The sequence below is a fragment of the Rhinatrema bivittatum genome, chromosome 1 (assembly GCF_901001135.1).
Source record: "Rhinatrema bivittatum chromosome 1, aRhiBiv1.1, whole genome shotgun sequence".
NCBI lineage: Eukaryota > Metazoa > Chordata > Amphibia > Gymnophiona > Rhinatrematidae > Rhinatrema > Rhinatrema bivittatum.
In genome coordinates this window covers 305,814,865-305,837,247 of record NC_042615.1, presented here as the reverse complement: position 1 = coordinate 305,837,247, position 22,383 = coordinate 305,814,865, and the positions used below count along the sequence as shown (strand labels likewise).

General features: G+C 47.4%; 1 protein-coding gene across 3 annotated transcripts in view; it reads left to right on the top strand.

Moving 5' to 3' along the window:
• NFKB1 (nuclear factor kappa B subunit 1) overlaps positions 1-22,383 on the top strand; it is a 278,175-nt gene that overhangs the window by 114,621 nt on the left and 141,171 nt on the right. For 2 of the 3 annotated variants that reach the window (XM_029597052.1, XM_029597051.1), the window contains exon 5: positions 564-662. In XM_029597052.1, coding sequence (XP_029452912.1) covers positions 564-662 — 99 coding nt within the window. Of the gene's footprint in view, positions 1-562; positions 663-22,383 lie in introns of those variants that run through there. The other variant, XM_029597053.1, reaches the window with a different exon arrangement.

Below are 22,383 nucleotides of genomic sequence, written 5' to 3'. Positions count from 1 at the left end.
TCAGAGAGATGCGCCCTTCCTAGCACCAGCAGTGACATTTTTCCCTGGTACATCCATCCATGCAGGCACCTAGATTATTGGTTTCCTGCTCGTCAGGATTGTGTGGAATCAGCCTAATTCTCCCACTGATGCTCCTTGGATAAGTATTGCCATGGGTGCAAACATACAGGGTTATTCTTTATTCTGCGATGTGCCGGTATCGCAGCGGTATTGTTCTACGTAGGCGAAGGGGGCGGGGTTTGGGCGGAGATTTTTCACATTATTGCCTGCAGCACCGTGGGAAAAGACACATTTTCTCTGCCATGTAACGCACCTTGAGCTCAGCTTTGAGAAAGCGAGTAATTAATTAAATTCAAAATCCTTGCGCTGGAGTACGTCGAAGCAAAGATGCAGTATGGTCTATGATTTAGTGTTTGGATTGCCCCATACTCATGTTCTAGGCAAACCCTCAGATTGTATTAAGTGTGTGCATGTCGGGGGCTTCATCTTTTTTTTATTTACAACACCCTGACAAAGAGTATGAATACTACTATTATCATCCGTCTGTTCTTATATTTTCACAGCGGGGTTTTCGTTTCCGGTATGTATGTGAAGGACCATCTCACGGTGGACTTCCTGGTGCTTCAAGCGAAAAGAATAAGAAATCTTATCCACAGATCAAGGTACTTCCATTTTATGTTCTTTTCCTGCACAGGTTGATTGTACACTGTCAACAGGACATCTTCATTGTGGTTTTTTTTATCTTTTTCTTTCCTTTATTCCTCCCCCCACCCCCGGGCAATTTAACACAATAAAAAAAAGAGAACAACATTTGACATATTCTGAATTAACCTCAACAGCTGAAAACTTATTAACAAACATGTGATACTAGATGAAGAGCTTCGGAGAATGAAACAGAGTTTAGAAAGTATCTTTTTCCATAGTCTCACAATAAAACTGTGAAATTTGTTACTAGAGAATGCAGTCAAGGCTCATAGTGCAGCGGAGTTTAAAGAAGATTCTGGAGGACAGGTCAATTAATTATTAGGCAGATAGACTTTTTTTTTTTTTATCCCAGCAGTTTCCTCCTGCTCCTTTATAATTTTAGCTTAGTCTAAACCAGGGCTGGAATATGGCACTGTGAGCTTTCATTTGCAACTACCTGGGGATTTTTTTTTTGTTTCTCTATTTCTGCCCCACTTTATGCTTTGTCCATTTCTTCCAATGATGGTCCTGGGCACACACCAGGGCTCCTTCTGGAGCCCTTAATCCGGCCACTAGGTATCACCCTTATGTGATGACTATGGCCTCCCACAGCATCCCAAGCCCTGGCTGACCCAGGGAGCAAAAAACCCTACCCAGGAATCCAATTGGGAACCTTCCATATGGCAGTGCACAGCCCTTACCACCTGAGCCGCCCAGCCAGATAGACTTCGGAGTCTCCAAATCTTAAGAAGCCAATATGTACCCAGATAACTTGTTCACTGAACAGCATAAAGTGAGCGTAGTTTACACTTCCAGCTCTGCCTCTCAGAAGCAGCACTGGAACTGCGGGGAGAGGGGGGATCGGGCATGTTTTGGGGTGGAAGGGTGCTGGGCGCCACAGAAAAAGTTTATTGATTAGTGATAAAGGCACACATTCGGGCCACAGGCCCTTTGATTTCTGCTTCGTGGGGTTTTTTTTTGTCACACTGATAACTGCTTACCGGATGTCTCTGAAGATATCCGCTCCTCCCCAACACTCCTCCTGCCCACCCCCAGAAAGTCCCCAACTTATAAGGGCTGAATATACCAGATACATCATTTAGATGGATAACTATTACGTTGTCCGTTCTAAATGGTGTTTGAATATTTATAAACTACCTTCCCAAACTTAAAAAGCCCACCCAAAGTAGTGAATACATTTAAAAGGAAAAAGAAATACAATACACATACCAAAAATCAAGTTGATACCAAAACCTCAGTAAACAAGGTAATAAAAAAACAAACCACCGTGATGACAGAATTCAAAAACAGCCAAAATGGTCAGTCAAAGAGAGAGGATTGCCCCAAATGTAGGAGCAACACTTTTACCCTCATCACATATTGTTGCCTGGCTAACTTTAGACATCTATTTATCGAGCAGAATTGTATGTATAACTCTATGCAGCCAGGGTAGACTATCAGCATAGAGGGCATTCTCACAGGACAAGCAGGATGGTAGTCCTCACATATGGGTGACATCATCAGGATGGAGCCCAATCACGGAACACTTTTGTCAAAGTTTCTAGAACTTTGACTGGCACCTATTGGGCATGCACAGCATGGCACCAACCCTGCATCCAGCAGGGATCCCCCTTCAGTCTCTTTTTTTTTCCACGTAGCAGTAGCCAGTCTGGTTAAGGAGCTCCATAGAGATTCCTGACAGGAATTTTCCTCACGGAACTTCTTTCAAAATTTTCAAAAAATTCTATCCCATTCGGGATCCCCCTATCGATTTCCATATCCGCGGTCGTAAGGTAAGGCTTTACCCTCAATTGCGGTTGATTCCAATCGAGTTTTCCCTTCGGGGCCTACTGGCCATTGACCGCACCGCGGCTAAATTTTTGTCGAAGCAATAGTGTTGGGTTTTCGTCACTGCCCCGATTGTCCTCAGACAATGTCCATCACAGACCCGCATAGGGTTTGTGTCCTGTGTTTGGGGTCGAACCATGACGTCTTAACCTGCACCAAATGTGCCCAAATGACACCGAAGGGCCGTAAAGCCCACTCGGAGAAGATGGAGTTTCTTTTTCAGGCAAAGTCACTGACTCCATCGACCGCTTCGACATTGTCTGAACCAGTGCCATCGACCTCTCGCCAACAGCGGGATACTGGTGCTGCCTGCCTGGCATCGACTGCTCCGCAGGCATCGACTTCTTCCTCCTCTGTTCCAGAGAAGGACCAAGGTGAACATCAAGAGAAGCTTCGGCACCGCCATCATAAAGCTCAGTCCGCCGATCCAGGCAAGCCCTCGGCATCGGTGTCGATAGAGCCTCCGACTAAGAAATCCTGTCCAGAGAAGCCTCCATCCTCCTCTGCGACTGGGTCACCGAGGCATTCCCCACCTTCATTGGTGCCGGGAGCCGCGACTCCACTTCCATGGGTGGACCCTCCGGCTACGCCAGCGCTGCCTCCTACTCCGGAGCTGGGGTTGCACGTCCCAGGCTTCCACGAGGAAGCCTGGGACGTGCAACCCCAGCTCCGGGGTTGATTCTCGGTTGAAAGCCTTCCCCTTTCATAAGACAGTTATGAGTTAGTGGTCGGGGAATGGGGCTGAAGGTGGATAGAGCAATGGTTAACCCCTTCATGATCTATCGCCAACTGTGTTGAAACTATAATGGTGGAAGCCAGTGAGCAGGGGAAATACCACAGAGATTTGGAAGGGGCTAGAAAAGCATTCAGCATTTCTGACATGTGCCTGTTCCCTCTCTTTTGGCTTCTGCTGCTTAATTTTTCGATCTCCAGACAGGCGTTTACATTTAACTCCTGCCCTGATCCAGGTGCTAAAATACCTGCCCTAACGCCAGTGTGGCTTTCTGCATTGCCCGTGAATAGTTAATTTCCTTTTTTGCATGGCATTAGCATGGATTTGTGCTAAACCAGCCATGGCATTTTGAGCGGGTCTGTGCGCAAGCTTTTTCCGCGCTAACCGCATTATTACATACATGCATGAGATTAGCGCGGGAAAACGCACGTAATACCATGTACAAAAACCCATAGCAGGTCTACCGCAGCTTATTACATCGTCCCCTAAGATCTACAATAAAGTGGACGTGTTTGAGGGAGCAGACCATGCAAAGTGACCTAAGAAAGCCTGAGAAGTGGTCGATGGCTCGGCAGTTCAGATTCAATGCAAAAAAAGTGCGCAGTATTGCATTTGACATACAAAACTCCAAAGGAGCAGTAAAGGATTGGGGGAAGATGCTGATGTCGACCGATCAGGAAAAGATTTCTCAGGCTGACAGTCTGATGATCTTAAGATGGCGAAACAGTGTGACGAGGCGGTGGCTAGAACCAGAAGGATGCTAAGCTGCTAGAGAGAGGCATAACCAGTAGAAAAGATGATTATAATGCCCCCATAAAAATTGTTGATGCGGCATCACTTAGAATACTGAGTTCCATTCTGGAGGCCATAGATCAAAGAAGATAGGCTAGAGGTGGTTCAGATAAAGGCAACCAAAATGATGTGAGGTCTGCATCAAAAGGCAGATGAGATTGATTTGAGTTTAGCTCATGCCTTTTTAGTGGTAGCTCAAGGCAAGTTGCATTCGAGTGCTTTAAGTATTTCCCTGTCCTCAGAGGGCTCACAATCTAAGAGGGTCATTTACTTTAGCTGCATTAGGCATGCGCCGTTCAGTAAACCCTTAAACACAACATGAACGCACTGTATTTCACCCACGGTATCGTAGGTATGGGAATGAGCTGCTTTGCATGCTCTGTATCAAAACAAAATCTTATAACCTTGTGCTTCCACTCTTAAAAATCCGACATGGCTAGTGTTTCGGCAAATGTATTATCTTCCTTGGGTCAACAGTGTAAATTTCCTTCTCTAGTAATAATCATATTTGCTTGAAACATTGGCCGTGTTGGACTTTTAAGGGTAGGCGCACAGCTGTTATAAGATTTTGTTTTGATAACAGAGAAGATAAATACTTTTGATACTATTGTGCATGCGAGTATTGTTAGCTTTAAATGATGTGAGCTACAGTGCTGCCGACTGATAATAGTCTGCAGCCCGAAGCAGGCAAGAGACAATAGGACTTCAAAGGGGCGTGGGATAAACACTGTGGATCCATAAAGTCAAGAGGCCGCCAATGAAGAGTGGGTGACTCGCCAGAATGATGGCTACTGCCTGGAGACAATACCCTTAGTCAATAAACATACACATGGTTACTGTGACTCCAACATCACTCTAAGATTCAACAGCATGAGGAAATGTGGAAAAAAGGATTTGCACTCACAATGACGGGAGTAGCTGGCTTGTTACGGCGGTTACTACCCCAAACCAAATATCCAGATTACTACCTCCACCTTCCTCTATTCCTGATGCCTTTCAACTAGCTTGATCACTCCATTCTTATACTTCACTTTCAATGCATATCCAGCATAGTTCTCTGCTTCAACAGCAGGGGAAAAGAAAAACTGTTACTTCACACATCCAGCAGAGCTCTCTGCTTAAACGGCAGGGGAGAAGAAAAAAGGGTTCGCACTCACAAAGCGGGGAGTAGCTGGCTTGTTACGGCGGTTACTACCCCAAACCAAATGTACCTGATACTTCACTCTCGACGCATATCCAGCATGGCTCTCTACTTCAACGGCATCGGAGAAAGACTGATACATCACGAATTTCCAGCATAGCTCTCTGCTTCAACGGCAGGGGAAAAGAAAAACTGATACTTCACGCATATCCAGCATAACTTCAACGGCAGGGGAGAAGAAAAAAGGATTCACACTCACAAAGCGGGGAGTAGCTGGCTTGTCACGGCGGTTACTACCCCAAACCAAATGTGCCTGATACTTCACTTTCGATGCATATCCAGCATAGCTCTCTGCTTCAACAGCAGGGGAGAAGATAAACAACCAATAAGGGCTGTATAACATAATCTGGGTAAAAACAAATAAGCATGGGTGTAGCTTGCTTATTGCGGCGGTTACTACTCCTACTACCTCTAACTAATCAAGCTAGATATTTCACTTGGATGCAGCTCCTCCACCGCTCTCTACATTAATGGCGGGGGTGGAAGGGAATTAGAACCAAGAGCTAAGAGAAACAGATAAGTATGGGAGAAGAAATGAGGGAAGCTTGCTGGGCAGACTGGATGGGCCATTTGGTCTTCTTCTGCCGTCATTTCTATGTTTCTATGTTTCTATATGACTAGATTTTGCAGCACCATCAATATTCTGATGCCAAGTTCCTTGCTGATCTGCCAGCTTAGGAAGACTACTCCAGTGCTGTCGTATGAAGAGTTCATGAGTAATGCATTTAACTGTGGCCCTTGCATTGGCCCTCACTTGTTGGCTTTCTTTGTTTGATGCCCCTATGCAAAAGTAGAGGTGTCACAGTCAGCAACTGAGCCAGTTTTAGAGTGTAACTCAATGGGGGAGAGTTCATTTTTAATGTTTATTCAACCTCATCTACAGCCAGAAGTTGCTAAGTGAGGGGAAAAGCATTAGCCACATTCAGTGCTGCCTCTGTACACCTGGTCTTAAATGAAAATGTTTTAGTGTAGCAGATATTTGCTGGAATTATTTTGCACTGAATTTTTACTGCAGTTTCATTGTCCTGTATATTACACTGCATGAGCCTACATGGATGTGGGTGCTGCGCTAGGCTAATGTGGGCTGCACAGGAAAACACGCTTTTTTGTTTTTGCTCTGCTTATTTCAGATTCTGTGTAAGGCAGAGTTGATTGCTGTCATAATAAGAAAAGTACAACAGGAAGTGACATTGCATTGTTGAGGAAAAGCACTTTTTACAGTCAGAGGGGAAGAAATGGGGTTCAGACAGAGCAGCTTGGCAGTGAAGGCAAGGCACCCAAGCCTACAACTTCACGATGTGCTTTAAACGGGAGCCAACACAAAATTAAGTCTTATTCCCATGGAATTGATTCCACAAGAGACTGTGTAAATCTTTTTAAAACACTGCCAATTAACCACTTCAGGATGAGGATAGCAAAGAAAAAAACAAGTTTCATCACACTCATTCAAGACATGAGGATTATGTGCTAATGGGCAGCTTTGACCAACCACTGAGGCTGAGCGGTGTTTTGAGGACTTAGGCTGCCCAGATTTACTGTGTGAACCATACTGCAAGCTTCCTGCTGCTGCTACTGTCTCCTGTTACAGCACGTAATGTGCTTTTGATGGGGGGGAGGGGGGTTTGTTGTGGATTGAGTGGGGGAAAGAGGGGTTCTCTGACTTAAACATACAAGAGACAGTTCCCCAACTCCTGTATAACATTCTTTGTTATCTCCTTATAAATATAAACTTGTTTTGTTGTTATGATTTGTATCGCGTATACCAGCGTATTCAGTGCTTTACAGAGACACACGATGGGCAGTCCCTACTCCTTGGAGCTTATAGTGTAGTCAAGATTGAAAAGAGAGAGGGCCCGAGAGAAAAAAAATAAAGAATTAAAAGGCTAGCATGGTTCCATGGCGGATGTTGCTCTCACATTAGCAGGTGCTGGGACTGTCAATGTTTAAGGAGAGATCTGGATGTTGTTGTTGATCAGCCTGTTTTGCCCTAGTCTGCTTATAAAACATGTAAATTCTAAGAGGGTCATTTTCAAACATCGGGCATAAAGTTACTCCAGTTCTGAAAGCGGATGCACGTGCACAAGTCTGTTCTAAAAATCATCCTCCCAGATCTGTGCCGCACAAGTTACATTTGTTTGGTGCACACACAATTTTGCTGAAAAGGTACGTGCTTGCAATTTGAATTTTGCAAATATGAGGATATCCTTCAGACATCTCCGCATATGACCATGCAGAGATCCACTAGAGTATTTTATAGCCGGCGTGTATAAGGTATGCACAGATTCTAAAATGCTTCTGTATTCAGTTTCTTGGTTAATCGCATCTTTTTTACATTTGTAAAAATCTGAACAATGTGCAATAAAAAAAAAAATTAACAACTAAAATATACCACACGTCAAGTCCCTCCCCTCCCCAACAAGTGCGCATATGTTTGGTTCTGCGTGAATGCCTGCAGTGCAAGGAAAGCACATACTTTGCTACTTATTTTATAAATACGTGCACGTATATATTACACACACAGAAAAAATAGAACTTGCTTGCGTAAAACCCTGATTTATCCACACAAGTCATTATATTTGAAAACATGCAAGCATAATTGAAATCACCAGTTTGCTGATACCTCCACCAGTTCACCCATTCTTTCTCCAGGTCATCAAGACCATCCTAGTTCTTCATCCTGACCTCCCTCCTCCCCGGTTCACTTAGCCAACCAGTAGCAGGCAACAGAGGAACCTGATATCAGTTGCATGAGTTAATTAGCAGGGGCAAGATTGCACGAATAAGTTGCTAAATGTACTCCCAAAAATCTCTTCTAAAATAGCAATTTACGCAAGGAACTGTTATCCCTGCTCTGGAATGCTCTTAGAATGTCTTTTTTTTTTGGGGGGGGGGCATGTAAATGCGCATGTGAAAACAAAAATACACGCGTATTTTTTAATGTTTATAAAATAGCATGTGTGCGCGTACAACCTGCTTATGTGTATTTGCTAATTTTATGCACCTGACTTCTTTGAAAATTCACCCCCAAGTGCACTTCCCCCCCAGGAATGCCTCCTCGCCGTCTGGCTAAACTTTTCACATGAACAGGGCACATGCACTTAGACGGTAAACAGGCACACGGGTGCAAATGTGCGCACGTTTGCTGGCTCATGTCCAGAGACGCGTCTGTTTTGTAACATACGTGCGTATATGTGCACGTTATGCAGTAGCCTGAATGTGCGTACGTTGTGCGTGCAAATGCTTCTACTGCGTAAGTGGGGGAATTTTATAAGGGACGTGCACCGATGTTTGCCTTCTTCTCAGTTCGTTCCCAGAGTGCCCAGTTTAGGGATAGGACTTGCAAACCCCCTAATTTAATAGCCATCTTCCCCCCCCCCCCGCCCCCCGTTAGCCCCAACTCTTAAAATCCTACTAGCCTAGATTTTTTTTTTTGTTCTATTACTTACACGCCATCCATAGCAATAGTAAAGTTACGCAGGAGGGGGCATGGCGCGCGCCTATACATGTATTTACACACACACACACATCTCTTGGCCTTTTCCCGACACGTCCCACCCAGACCATGCCCACTCCCTATCACCTTTTTGCAAACTTTTGTTCCTTATGCGCACAGCAGAAGATACGTCCTTGGGTGGCTTTTAAAATCCCCTTGGCACACGCCAGCCAACTTGTGCATGTATCTCCTGGTTTTGGCACACGCCGGGCATTTAAAATTGCCGATCTGGTGTGGAAACATTGGATGGGCAGTTTTGTAAAAGGCAACTTCCTTGTGTGTAAAGCATAGTTGCTTACCTGTAACAGGTGTTCTAGGTCAGCAGGATGATAGTCCTCACATGTGGGTGACATCATCCAATGGAGCCCGGCACGGAAAACGTGTGCTCAGTCTGCCACTATCCGCGCAGTCCACGTGAGGTCCCCCTTCAGTCTCATAACATAGCAAAATATGAGTGAAATATAAAACAACAAACCGAAGGTGGGGAGGCGGGTGGGATTCCTGAGGACTAACATCCTGCTGTCCTAGGAGAACACCTGTTACAGGTAAGCAACTGTGCTTTTTCCTAGGACAAGCAGGAGGGTAGTCCTCACATGTGGGTGATTTCAGAGCTATAGATTGCCCCATTTTGCCAAGGGGACCCACAAAGGCCAAACAAGGTGCCAGTGGGCACAACATAACTGTGGCGCTGTGAGAGAACAGAGGGCAGTCTGGTCCTACAAGGAGCACAAGAGGAGAGTTGGGTTCAGGACTGGAACAGGTTGCGCAGGACGGACTGACCAAAGGCACTGTTCTGATTGTTATCCCTGCTGAAGCAGTAATGAGCTGCGAACGTGTGGAGAGAATTCCAGGTTGCAGCCCAGCAAATTTCTGCGATGGGGTCTGCACGCAGATGGGCCACTGATGCTGCCATGGCCTGCCGGCTAGCTGGAGTTTCGCCTGAGCAGTGCAGAAGGCGATACAATCTGCCAGCCAGTTCGATAGGTCTGCTTCCCCACTGCTGAACCCAGTCTGTTGGGTCGAAAGACACGAAGAGCTGGGAGAACTGTCTATGGGCCGCATTGTGATCCAAATAGAAGGCGAGCGCCCGCTTGCAATCCAAGGTGTGGAGAGCACGTTCTCCTGGGTGGGAATGAGGCCTTGGAAAGAAGGTGGGAGAGAATGATGGACTGACTGATGTGGAAAGCAGTCACCACCTTAGGTAGAAATTTGGGATGCGTTCGCAGCACTACACGATCATGGAAGAACTTTGTGTAGGGAGCGTACGTAACCAGGGCCTGGATCTCACTGACCCTGCGAGCAGATGTGATCGCCACCAAGAACATGACCTTCCAGGTGAGGGACTTCAGGTCACAGGACTTAAGAGGCTCGAACGGAGGCCGCATTAGCCTTGCCAGGATGACGTTGAGATCCCATAGGGTAGCCGGAGGTCAGAGTGGGGGCTTTAGTTGGATGAGGCCCCGCTTGAAGTGTCCGACGAGAGGCTAGACCAAAATGGGTGTATCTGCGACACCCTGGTGGTGTGCGCTGAGGTGCACGCGTACCGATCTGGTCTGGAGGCCAGACTCGGACAGATGCCAGAGATAATCCAGCAGACGTGGTAGCGGACAGGAGAAAGGGTCCAGTCTGTGTCCACTGCACCAGATGGAGAAATGCTTCCAATTCAAGCTGAAAGACTTCCTGATGGAAGGCTTCCGGGACTCAATCAAGACTTGGGGCACACTGTCTGAGAGCTGGAAAGGCCAAAGGATCATGCGCTCAACATCCACGCTGAGAGGGCCAGGGTCCAGAGATTCTGGTGGCACAGGATACCCTGGTTCTGCGATATTAGGTTGGGCACCGTTCCCAGCGGGAGAGATGCACGCACTGACAAGTCCTGGAGGAGAAGGAACCACACCTTCCTTGGCCAGGAGGGTGCCACTAGGATCATGGTCCCCCTGTTCTCTTGGAGCTTCAGCAGAGTCCTTGAGAGGAGCGGGATGGGGGGTACGCATACAGGAGACCCCGCCCCCACTGAAGAGAGAAGGCATTGCAGGCCGGATAGCCCTTCCCCAGTATCGAGCCGAATCTGCTCACCTTGAGGTGAGCAGAGGGAAAGTGAATAAGTCCATGTCCAGCATACTCCAGCGGCAGAATAAGTTGGCCGCCACTGCAGGGCTCAGGAACCACTCGTGTGGTTGGAAGGACCGACTGAGGCGGTCCACTAGTGTGTTGAGGTGGCCTGGGAAGTAGAGACATCCCTCTGGAGAGGGCCCACTCCCTGACTTGCACTGCTTCCTGGCCGAGGAGGAACGTGCCCGTGCCGCCCTGCTTGTTGATGTACTGCATTGCTACCTGGTTGTCCATCCTGATCAGGAAGTCCTTGGGCAATAACTGGTGTTGGAAGGCCCACAAAGTATACCGGATCACCCAAAGCTCCAGGAAGTTTCTGTCATTGAGCTTTGGCCACAGTCCAGGGGCCCTGAGTATGTAGGCTGTCCATGAAGGGCCCCCACCCCTGAGGCGAGATGAGGCATCGGTGGTGAGGATCACCTCGGGTAGTGCGGCTTGAAAAGGGAGCCCACTCTCCAAATTGGGAAGGACTTCCCACCAGGCCAGGGAGAATTGCAGGGGATCTGTGACCGTAATCGGAGCCCTCCAGGTCTTGGGGTGCTTGCCGCCACTGGGCCCGTAAGGCCCACTGAGGGTGCCTGATGTGGAGGCGGGCAAAGGGGGTCACATGTACAAAGGCCGCCATGTGGCCCAGCAGAGTGGCCAGCGAGGCGAGGGTGACCGCCTGGTCCTTGGGCAGGAAAGCTTTCGCTTGCGCCATGTCCAGCCTGGCGCCTATGAAGTCTAACTGTGGAGATGGACAGAGATGCGACTTGGGGAAGTTGATGACAAATCCCACTACAAGATTTGAACAGTCAGGGCCAGCACTTGCAAGGCCCCAGAGTGAGAGTCGCTCCTGATTAGCTAATCGTCCATGTATGGAAAGACGTGGACCGAGCAGAGCCTGAGGTAGGCAGCCACCACCACTAAGCATTTGGTGAAGACGCATGGGGCTTATACCAGCCCAAAGGGCAGCACTTTGTACTGAAAATGTGCCGTCCCCACCAGAAAGCAGAGGGACAATCGCAATATGGGCCTGATTTTAAAAAGCATTTACTCGAGTAAAACAGGGTTTTACTCGAGTAAATGCACTTTACTTGAGTAAGTGGGCTTTTGAAAATTGCTATAATATATGCCATTGAATTGTCCATAGGATTTACTTGTGTAAGTGCACTTTACTCCAGTAAATGGCTTTTGAAAATTGCTACAATAGTAGTTACATTTACATGTGTAACTCCTTTTGAAAATTACCCCCTATGTGCGTAAGCCTCCTTTAGGTTGAGGTGAACAAAGCCAGTCTTCTCTTCGGAGGAGTGGGATCAGCATGCCCAGAGAGACCATCTTGAATTTTTCTCTTACGAGGAACTTGTTTAATGCCCTGAGGTTGAGAATGGGGCTCAAGCCACCATTCTGCTTCGGAATGAGGAAGTACCTTGATTAGAAACCATGTTCGTGGGGAACCGCTTCTACTGTGCCCACCGCGAGGAAGGCGGAGAGTTCCGATTGAAGAACGACCTGATGAGTGGACGAACCCCATGATGGACACGAGGGAGCAGTCCCTGGGAGTCTGCTGAAATTCAGACGGTAGCCCTGGCGGACGATGGAGAGGACCCATCAGTCCAACATGATCATCTCCCAGTGGTGGGCAAAGCAGAGAAGCCTGACACCGACTGGGGGGATCGATTGCCAGGGGAACTGCTGTCTGGCTTGTGCCTCCTCGCCGCCAGTCAAAAAGCCTGTAGACGGGGGCCTGCTGGGGGGCTAGTTGGGTCCTCGGGGCCCGTTGTTGCCAGCCGCAGCCTCTGGAACTGGTCTGAGGTGGGCGAACACGGGCAGCTGGAGGATAGTATTTCCTCAGCCAATAAAAAGGCTTGCAAGAACCTAGCCTGGAGGGCTTTCTGGTGGAGGAGGGGCCTTCTGAAAGGCTGGCGGAAAGCTGCTGGAGAGTATCATGCTGAGCCTTCAGCTGCGCCATTGCCTCCTTGACTTTGTCCCCAAACAGGTTCTTGCCTGTGCAAGGGAGGTCTACGAACCTATCCTGAACTTCCAGCCGGAGTCCCGAGGCTCAGAGCCTTGCCAGCTGCCTGGCACCGATGCCACCAGTGGCGAGCTGGGCTGTGGTCTCAAACACATCATAGGTAGACCTCACCTCGTGCTTGCCTGCTTCAAGACCCAGTGTGGCAATTGCAGCAAGAGTTTCCTGCTGCTGCTGGGGAAGTCTTGAACTTGTTTCCATAGATTGCAGTTGTATTGGGTCATGTACAGCTGGTAGGCATCAATGTAGGCCACCAGCACGGCACTTTGAAACATTTTTCCCCCAATGCCATTGAGTTCCCTGTGTTCCCGCCCTGGAGGAGTGGAAGCATGTGTCCAGGAATGCCTGGCTTTCATCAGGGCGGACTCCACAACTGCCGACTGGTAGGGGAGTTGCCTCCTTTCAAAGCCCAAGGACTGCTACACCAAATAGGTGGTGTCGGCCTTTCTGTTAACCGGGAACACAGACACCGGATGTTGCCACATATGGAGGAGGAGCTCCTTAAAAATATCATGGATAGGAGCTGCCACAATTTCTTTGAGAGCATCGATGAACTGGAGAACCTCCAGCATCTTATGACAGGTATCCTCCTCTGAAAGGAGCTGGAAGGAGATGGCTTCTGCCATTGCCCTCACAAAGCTCACAAACAGGTCTTTGGGCGGAAAACGAAGATGCTCCAAAGGGAAAGGCTCCAAGAGGGGGTCATCAGAGAACTCAGAGGATGAGTCCATAGAGTCATCGCCCCATGGGTAATAAGGACCCTCTTTCTCACTGGGGCCCAGGCGAGGGCCGTGAGGGGCAGTTGACCTGGGCCCTGAGAGCAGCAGAGGCCGTGGGGGCACCAATGGAACCCCCGACAAGGAGGGGGTATCGGCCGTGGCAATCCGGGCGGAACTGGCGGCGGCTCGAGGAACCGCAGGTGAGGTTGTCCAGTCCCCGAGGCCTCATCCTCATCCTCCTCCTCCTCTGAGGAGGAGGACCCGATAATTGGGATCGCTCCGGTGGAGGGCATTGGTGGCCATTTAGGCATCGAAGGCCTCTCAGGCACCTGTTGCATTGGTAGGTCATCAAGAAGGATGTCCAGATGCTCCAGCAGAGGTGTGAGTATCACTGGTGGAGGCTCAGGCACCGATATGGGGGCCTTGGCACCAGCAGCTCAGTGCTTTGTAGCGCTTTGAGGACTGCCAATTACAACCTGCGGTCCAACTCCTCCTGAAAGTCCCGAGTGGTCAGAACTGATGGAGAGGGATGAGGTGTCGCCAGCACACCCTCTGGTTCCCAAGGTGGCATGGCACTCTGCACCGGTGGGGAATGCCTCGGGCTACCGGGGGCACTGGAGGATGGGGCCTCTGGTGGCCGGTGCCGCTTCAATGGCATCTCGGCGGTTGTCGATGCTGCTCTGGAACCATGCTGAGATAGTGACTGGTGTCTGTGCTTTCGAGACTTCTGGTGCTCGGCCCAGTTTTTCCCCAGCGCCGAGGATGTCAATGACCCCAAGGTCTGGGGGAGGGGAGAGATCACCGAGGATCGATCTCCCTCTCCCCAATCCTTAGGGGGGCTGGATAGTGGGATAGCGAGGGGAGGAGACTGAGACAGTTCCCTGTGATCCTTGGGCATCGAGGACACCGAAGCAGGAGTGGAAGATTTCGGGGTCCCGAGGAGATTTTTCATTTTATCTAGGCACGCCTGACGTCCTTTGGGTGTCATTTAATCACACAAACAGCACCCATGGATGTTGTGCGAGGGCCCCCAGGCAGAGGATACAGACCTCGTGCGGATCCATGATGGACATGGTCCGCTGGCACTGGAGGCACCGTCGAAAACCGGACGCCATTGAAAAAGAGCCGGCGTGCGATCGATGGCCAACAGGCACCACGGTGCAAAGAGTTGGGAATCGACATCGAAGTACGTAAAAAATGCCGAAAAAAAAGGGTACCGACCGTAAAGGGGGACCTGACGAGGAAAGACACTCAAAAATAGTTAAAATTTTAGAACGATTTCGAAGGAGTTTGGAGCTCCACCACTACGAGGCTATTTTGCATCGTGGAAAAGAAGAGACTGATGGGCGTCCTCGCATGGACGCGCGGATAGCGGCAGGCTGAGTCTGCCAGTCAAAGTTTCTGCCTTTTCCTTAGGTAATCTGCCCATAGTAGAGAATTCTTTGTTTGGTCAAAGATCGGTGAAATGTGCAATGCGATTGGACATGGCAGAAAAGGCAGAAACCATGGCTATGTCCCAGGCATCTTCCCGGTGAAAACCATGTGCCTCCAGCTTCTTAAAGTGCTCATCGGTTATGTTCTCAGCACGAAACTTTGACAGAAATTTTCCATGCTGGGCTCCATCGGATGATGTCACCCACATGTAAGGACTACCATCCTGCTTGTCCTAGGAGAAAACACGGTTTTACATGCAGAGGTCTTTGAAAATTACTTCCTAAAAGTTTCTTGTCCCTGAAACATAGGCCTGATTAGGGCTCCTCCAAATATAAAACAGTAGGAAGGCACTAAACCAAGTAGGATTAATGACATTGAGTAAAGCTGTAAGGAATTTGTTTACTTAATTGGTGAACTGGCCAAACATTACATCTTTTGTTTTATGTTACAAAAGATATACAATAAGGTATCCATTTTTTTTTTGTTTGATTTTCCCTTGCATCCCCATTAATTCCAGCAGGGTAGGGTTATGTAAGAGTTTTGGGGCCCATTTAAACAAGGCAGTGTTGGATGAGTGGACAAGTGTTTTTAGCTTCTTGCTCTTACTTTGAGCTGACATCACAGTCCGATCAGGCTCAGTATGCTGCTTCTTCCCAACTTCAGGTTGCCAGGAGGGCGAGACTGCTTTTCCGAAAAGGCATGATAATGTGATGAAGCAGTGCCAGGTCTTATTTTAACACAGGATTTGAATATTTTTATTTACCATTATCTTTCTGCCAGAAATACACATTTTTAAGTCCTGAATTTGGGTGAATTGATCCCATAGTGACTAGGCAAGATTGAAATTTTAAACTACTTCTGCTCCGTAGTTGTATGCTAATTTGATTGAGGGGATTTTATGGGGATTCACAAAACAACATGGTACTCTACCACACAGTCTCATGTACTTTCCTGCCAAAGAGAAGAAGGAAGAAGCAGCTGGCTTGATGCCAAATGTGGCAGCACTGCTGTTGCTGGTCGCCACAAAATGCTGTAAAGTCAAGAGAGAGAGAACGGTGGTGGAATTAACAAGTTTGTGAGCTGTAAATGCCATCTGCAGAGCCTCAGCTTGCCATCTGCCCTTACGTGTCGCAAAGATTCAGTCCCTTTTCCCTTGGTTCCCCTCTGCAGAACTTTCTCCGTGATTTAAGGCAGAGTTTGCATGGATTGATGAAACTTTTATTTTATTATTGTTTTGTAGTATTGTAACCGTCTCTTTTTAGTCAGTAAGGAGGTCCAGACAACTGATCCGTAAAGATAGACTTTTATTGCCAGCAAGATGCAGCTAAGACAAAGGCTCAGTACAACTGCATGCCCCTCCCCTCCAGGAGCAGACTCTTATGCACTTTACAGTTCTTATCTTTTACACATGCGTTCTAAGCATTGCTGAGCAAGCATATTCCGGCTGAAGGGGCTACTGACCCCCTCCCTAGACACCCTGGAACTTTCGTGAAACTTCTCCCATGTTCTGCAGGAGAGGCTGCTGGGACTTGCAGTTCTGGAAAGGAATTCACGAGTCTGCAGTAATACAGCCCATCACATAATACATCCATTGTTCTAATCTAGGTTACAGCAGTGAAAGCTTATCAGAGAATAAGAACAGCGAAGCCAAAAAAATGAAAATGTGCAATGTGCTGACAGAGAGTTTCTCAATGTCCTAATTACAGCTGTATTGCAGACTGTAAGTAAACCCGTCATGAAGCAGGGAATTCTGGTACATGAAGTCCTTTGTCACGTTGAAGCGTTCAGACCCCTTCATTCCCCCCTTTGATACTTATCATTCTTTATGAAAAGTATCACACCATTACAACGCAACTGTGGAGCTGAAAGAAACAGAAACAAGAAAAATTAGCAATTTGAGTTCTCAGGGGGCCCTAATTTCCCAAACAGTCCGATGGTTTCTTCACGGGTTTGAGACGGATGGGCCCTATTGGCTCCACCCCCCTTTGTAGCCCGAACTTGTCATGTATGGGAAGATGGCCCAGGATAAAACATGAGGATGGTTAAACAGGTTCTATAGGCTCAGAGGAATACATGTACAGTGACAGAAGCTGCGTGGCTGTTTTGCGTTCAGCAATGTCCTTCATCACCTGACGAAGGCGGTTTGAGCAAGAAAGGAATAATTCAGGGTCCTAAAAGACAAAACAGAATTAAACTGGCTGGGATAACAAACAAGCTCTTAAATCCACCGATCATGGAAAACCAACCACGGAATCCATTGGTCCAGTCCCAAGCACTATTCCACTGCTGGACAGGGACGTGTTCCATCTTGACCATGCGATCAGTGATGTCTTGGATAACCTTGTTTTGGTCATCTACCTGTAAACAACAATTGGAGAGGTTAAATGTTCCACAAACCCTCCTTCCTGGGCCAGAGGATAATCTAAAACCAATCTATTCTGGTACACTGCAGTCATAATTTTGGTATTTTGTTTTGCCCAGAGTTTAAGAGCGAAAGCAGTCGTTGGTGATGAGCTCCAGGACTGCTTGAAGCCTGATGATTCGATGCAATTAATACTGCTTGGAAGGGTTCCCGAGTTGCCCCTTTTTGCTGCTTCATCTGCTCTCTGATTTCCTTGACAATAGGGTTTGATTTCCTGGTGTGTGCTTTGCAATGCATTACAGCCACCTTGCGAGGTAGCCAAACTGCGTCTAGTAATTCACGTACTTCTGATGCATTGTTCAATTGTTTTCCCTCTATAATGCTCCATGCACTTGAATTGTAAGAAAGGCATATTTAGAGTCTGTATAGATATTTACAGTTTTCCTTCTGCCAACTGCAGAGCTCGAGTAAGAGCAATTAGTTAAGCTTTTTGTGCAGACGTTCCTGGGGGAAAAGGTTGAGCCTCAATGATTTCATCTTCGGATACAACAGCATATCCAGCAGAACGTATCTCATGAATGATTTGGCTGTTCCCATCAGTGAATAAAGTCCAAGCTCCTTGCCAGGGTTGATCCCTCAGGTCTGGTCTACTGGAATGTATTGTAGTCATGACTTCTTCACAGTCATGGGCAACTGGTTCAGGTGCCGGCATAAGAGTGGCCGGGTTCAAGTTTTTGCTGTCTTGTATTTGAATTTCAGGTGTTTCACACAGTAAGGCTTAATACTTGACGAGACGTGAATTAGTCATCCATTTTGGTCCATGGGTCTCTCGCAGTCCTTGAATGGTGTGGGGAGTTGTTACGTTCAGAGTTTGACCAAAAGTTAATTTGACTGCTTCTGGAATTAGTAAGCATGCAGCCGCAATGCTTTGAAGGCAACCAGGCCATCCTTTTGCAACATTGTCCATTCCTTTTGAGAGATATGCAACAGGTCGCTCCCATGAGCCTAGAGTTTGAGTCAATACCCCAATGGCCATTCCTTTCTTTTCATCGACGAATAGATGGAATGGTTTCATTACATCTGGCAATCCTAAAGCAGGTGGTTCAATTAAGGCTTCTTTTAATTGACGTAAGCTTGCTAGCTCGTGTCCTTCCCATTGAAAAGTTTGAGACTCTGATTCCTTACCCCGCAACTTGTCGTACAGGGGTTGGGCCATAACTGCATAGTTAGCAATCCACAGTCTACAGTATCCTGCAGCTCCAAGGAACGCTCGGAGTTCCTTCTTACAAGTGGGTACAGGTTGACCTCGTATTGAACTGGTGCGAGAAATTCCCAGACAACGGGTTCCTCCACGTATTTGGAAGCCTAAATACTCTACTTCCAATTCACAGATTTGCGCTTTCTTTTTACTTGCACGATACCCTTTTGAGTACAACGTCTTTAGCAGCTGAAGAGTGGATACTTCACATTCGAGGTACGTCTCTCGAAACACCAGAAGATCATCCACGTATTGTATGACTGGCCCATACATCTTCAAGTCTTTTGCCAGTTGCTCACCGAACAGCGTAGGTGAGTGCCTAAACCCTTGAGGCAAACGAGTCCATGTGTACTGCTGCTTTATTCCAGTAGGTGCATTTTCCCATGTGAAAGCAAAAATCTTCTGACATTCCTCCGCCACCGGGACGGAGAAGAAGGCATCTTTGAGATCAATGACACTGTACCACTTTGATGCAGGAGAGACTTGAGCCAAGATTGAATATGAATTTGGCACGAGGGCTACTAGATCTTCTACTTGACTATTCACTTTCCGTAGGTCTTGTACTGGTCGATAATCATCAGATCCAGGTTTCTTTACGGGCAACAAAGGGGTGTTCCAAGCAGATCGGATTCGTCGGAGAATGCCCAAGTCGTACAGTCTCTGCAGATGTATCTGGATTCCTTGCCTGGCCATATATGGAATGGGGTATTGAGGTTGATTAATCACCTGTGCATTCTGTTTCATCTCTATCCATATGGGGGTAGCGTCGATAGCTATTCCTCCCGGGATCTGTTCGAACCATACTTGGGGTACACTATCCATCAGTTGTCTTCGTTTTTGTTGAGGGGGGTGTTGTTTTCATATCGATGTTCGATGGTTCGTTCGACTATGGGAAGATGTAGTCTCCATTCTTCTTGGAGGGGACAGATGAGTATCACTGGATGGTCCCCGAAGGAGGCTTTAACTTCCCCTGTTGGTTGAAATCTCAATGTGGTCTGAGGCTTACACAGCAGGTTCCATCCGATAAGGGATACCATGGTCCCGCCTACTTGTATACTTCATTCTTTCTGCAGAGGGGCAGTGAGTACCTGACCTGAGGCGCCCACTATAGAAACAGTCTCTTTCGTCGGGGGGGCCGATTGGTGCAGTCATGACAGATCGTTGGCCTCTGAGTCCAACAGGCCCCTGATTTTTGTTGTGTTACCTCGTGGATCTCCACCAGAGGGTCAGTGGGGATTCTTCCCTCCCGGTCTCTTCAGGCTGTATGCTCCTTGTCGCCTCCCCCGCCATCTGCCAGTGGGGGTTGTCCGATCTCCTTCCTCCTCGGCCCCTTTGTGTCGGTGCAGGTCCATTTTTGTCATTAGTATTCACTGCAGGGCTCCCGTATTTCTTTTGCCATTCTTCACAGTCTCTCTTCCAATGGCCTTCATTTTTGCAGTACGCACACTGATTCTTTCCCAAAGGGGGGGGTCTTGTTCCCCCTCCTCTTCGCGGTCTGCCATTGTCTTGGCTCCTTCCCATCCGCGTGTCCTCGAGAGCGGCGGCTAACAGTCACTTTCTCCTTCATGTCTCTACTTGCTTCTCTCTTTTCTCTTCCACTTCTCTATTTCCACATACCTGGTCTGCTATAGCTTTTAACTGGCTGAGGCTCATGCCCTCAAAGCCTTCGGCCTTCTGCAGCTTCTTTCGGATGTCGGGTCTCTATTATTAAGTTCCTGGTTGCAGGGACGGGCCCTTTTCTTCTCTTCCTGATCCCTGTTCCCATACATCTCAAAATACGATGAAAAGATCACAATCCATCTGGAAATTGAATAGGTGACCTGCGCCTGGAGGCAAATCAATTCTGACGAGGCTGAGAAGCTGCAAAACATTGCTTCCTTCATACTTGTAAGTTTGGCATTGGGTTAATTCAATAAAGTCAACCTGGATCTGCAGGCAAGGATCCAGGGGGGGGCGCTTTAGGTGTGCAGGAGTGATGATCAAACCCTTGGAAGCCTTGTATCAATTACATTGCAAACACTAAGAACATATGGTAATAGCCAGAGCCCAGCCCCCACCAGTGGTCAAAGAACATAATTGCAATATATATATATATATATATATATGTGTGTGTGTGTGTGTGGGCCACTACTTTATCATTTGGGCTGACTCATATTTGCTCTTGTTCCTAATCTTGCATAGTGGCCCCTTCTCTTGCCCACAACTTCCAATAATCCTTATCTTGCGCCTGCCACTGAATCAAAATTTTTAATATTAAGTCTTTGTTTTCTCCGGTTTTTTTTTTTTTTTTTTTTACAAACGGCATCCTGTAATTCTCACAGTCAGCGCTGCACATGCTTGGCTGTCTTATCTTGCCAGTTCCTTAAAACAGGGAGTAGCTCTGCATATTTAACTACTGCTAGCCAAAGAAGCAACAAGAAAAACTTTAACAAAGAACCCATTCTTAATCATTTCTCTAAATTTCCCAGAGACAGCTTCAAAATAAACTGCGTCAGCAAAAGAGAGTTCATACTTTATCATGCGTTCCAATGTAACTTTTAAATAACAGATAATATATAGGAGACAAGTAAGAACAATAATTAACATGGTATTAGAGAATAGAAAGATAAGCATAGGGAGGACACTGGGATAGAAGATATGAGAAAACTGAAAGCTTCTGATTAACGTCAGCATTGAAACGCACAGCCATATTGAATGCACTACGCACTGGCTCAACGTCTTTTTTTTTTTTTTTCCTCTGGCTCGATTCCCTCCTCTCTCCTGTAATTATCTCTGCCGTTAACCCTTAACTGCCATCAAGTTCTAAACTTCAACACCAGTAAATGCATTCTCCAGTAATCAAATCAGTATTTTAACTTAACACTGTACATTAATTTGTTGTATAGTAGTCTTGTGCAGCATCTGTAAACCAAAATCTCTTCTTATTAGGGTTTAAAACAATTAAAAAAATCCCTGGTACATGTGCTTGCAATTCACAGATAGCAGTTACATACATTACAATCCTTAATTAATAATGGGGACTTCCAGTTCCCCATTTTGTGCGCCTGAGCCACCATTACGAGGGCGGCTCCCTCCACTAACTTCTTTGCCCACGACGGAGGATTTTCAATAACTGCAATCCAAGCAGTTATGTACGGTATATCCTCAGGGCAACCCGGATTCCCTTCTCGTATAACTATATTCTGGACCCTTGTGGCCGTTTGGAAATCGAAAGTTCCTACCGGAGGCCAATTTACACACAAACTGGGCCACCTATGGGTACATCGTTGAATCATTCCGGGTTTAGTACATTTATGTCTATCGAACACTTCCCTATAGTGTTCCGTCATGGCTTTTAGTGGAGTCGAACCGCCCCCTCCCATCAGGATAGAATTCACAGACAAAGGAGGGAAGGGAAGACGGATAGGTAAGGGGTCCGTACCCGTCAGACACAAAAGGGTCACAATCGCCCCGACTAGGACGCGGTCAGCCCGGCCTAGAACTGCGAGGCCATTCACTCTCTTTCACACAACAAGAAACCTATTCCCACTATCGTATGCGTTACTTCTTTTTCCTCTTTTTATGCGCGTGGCTTTCGGAATGCAATTCCTACCAAACCACCGCTTGGGGTGTGATCAAAGCCCCCTCGGTCCCCTCACGGATGGACCGGTTATTTGCTACTCTTTTAGCTATTCTTCACTTTTCCCATCATTCCCATAATACTCGCCTGCAGGGTTCTTCCGAACGTCATGAA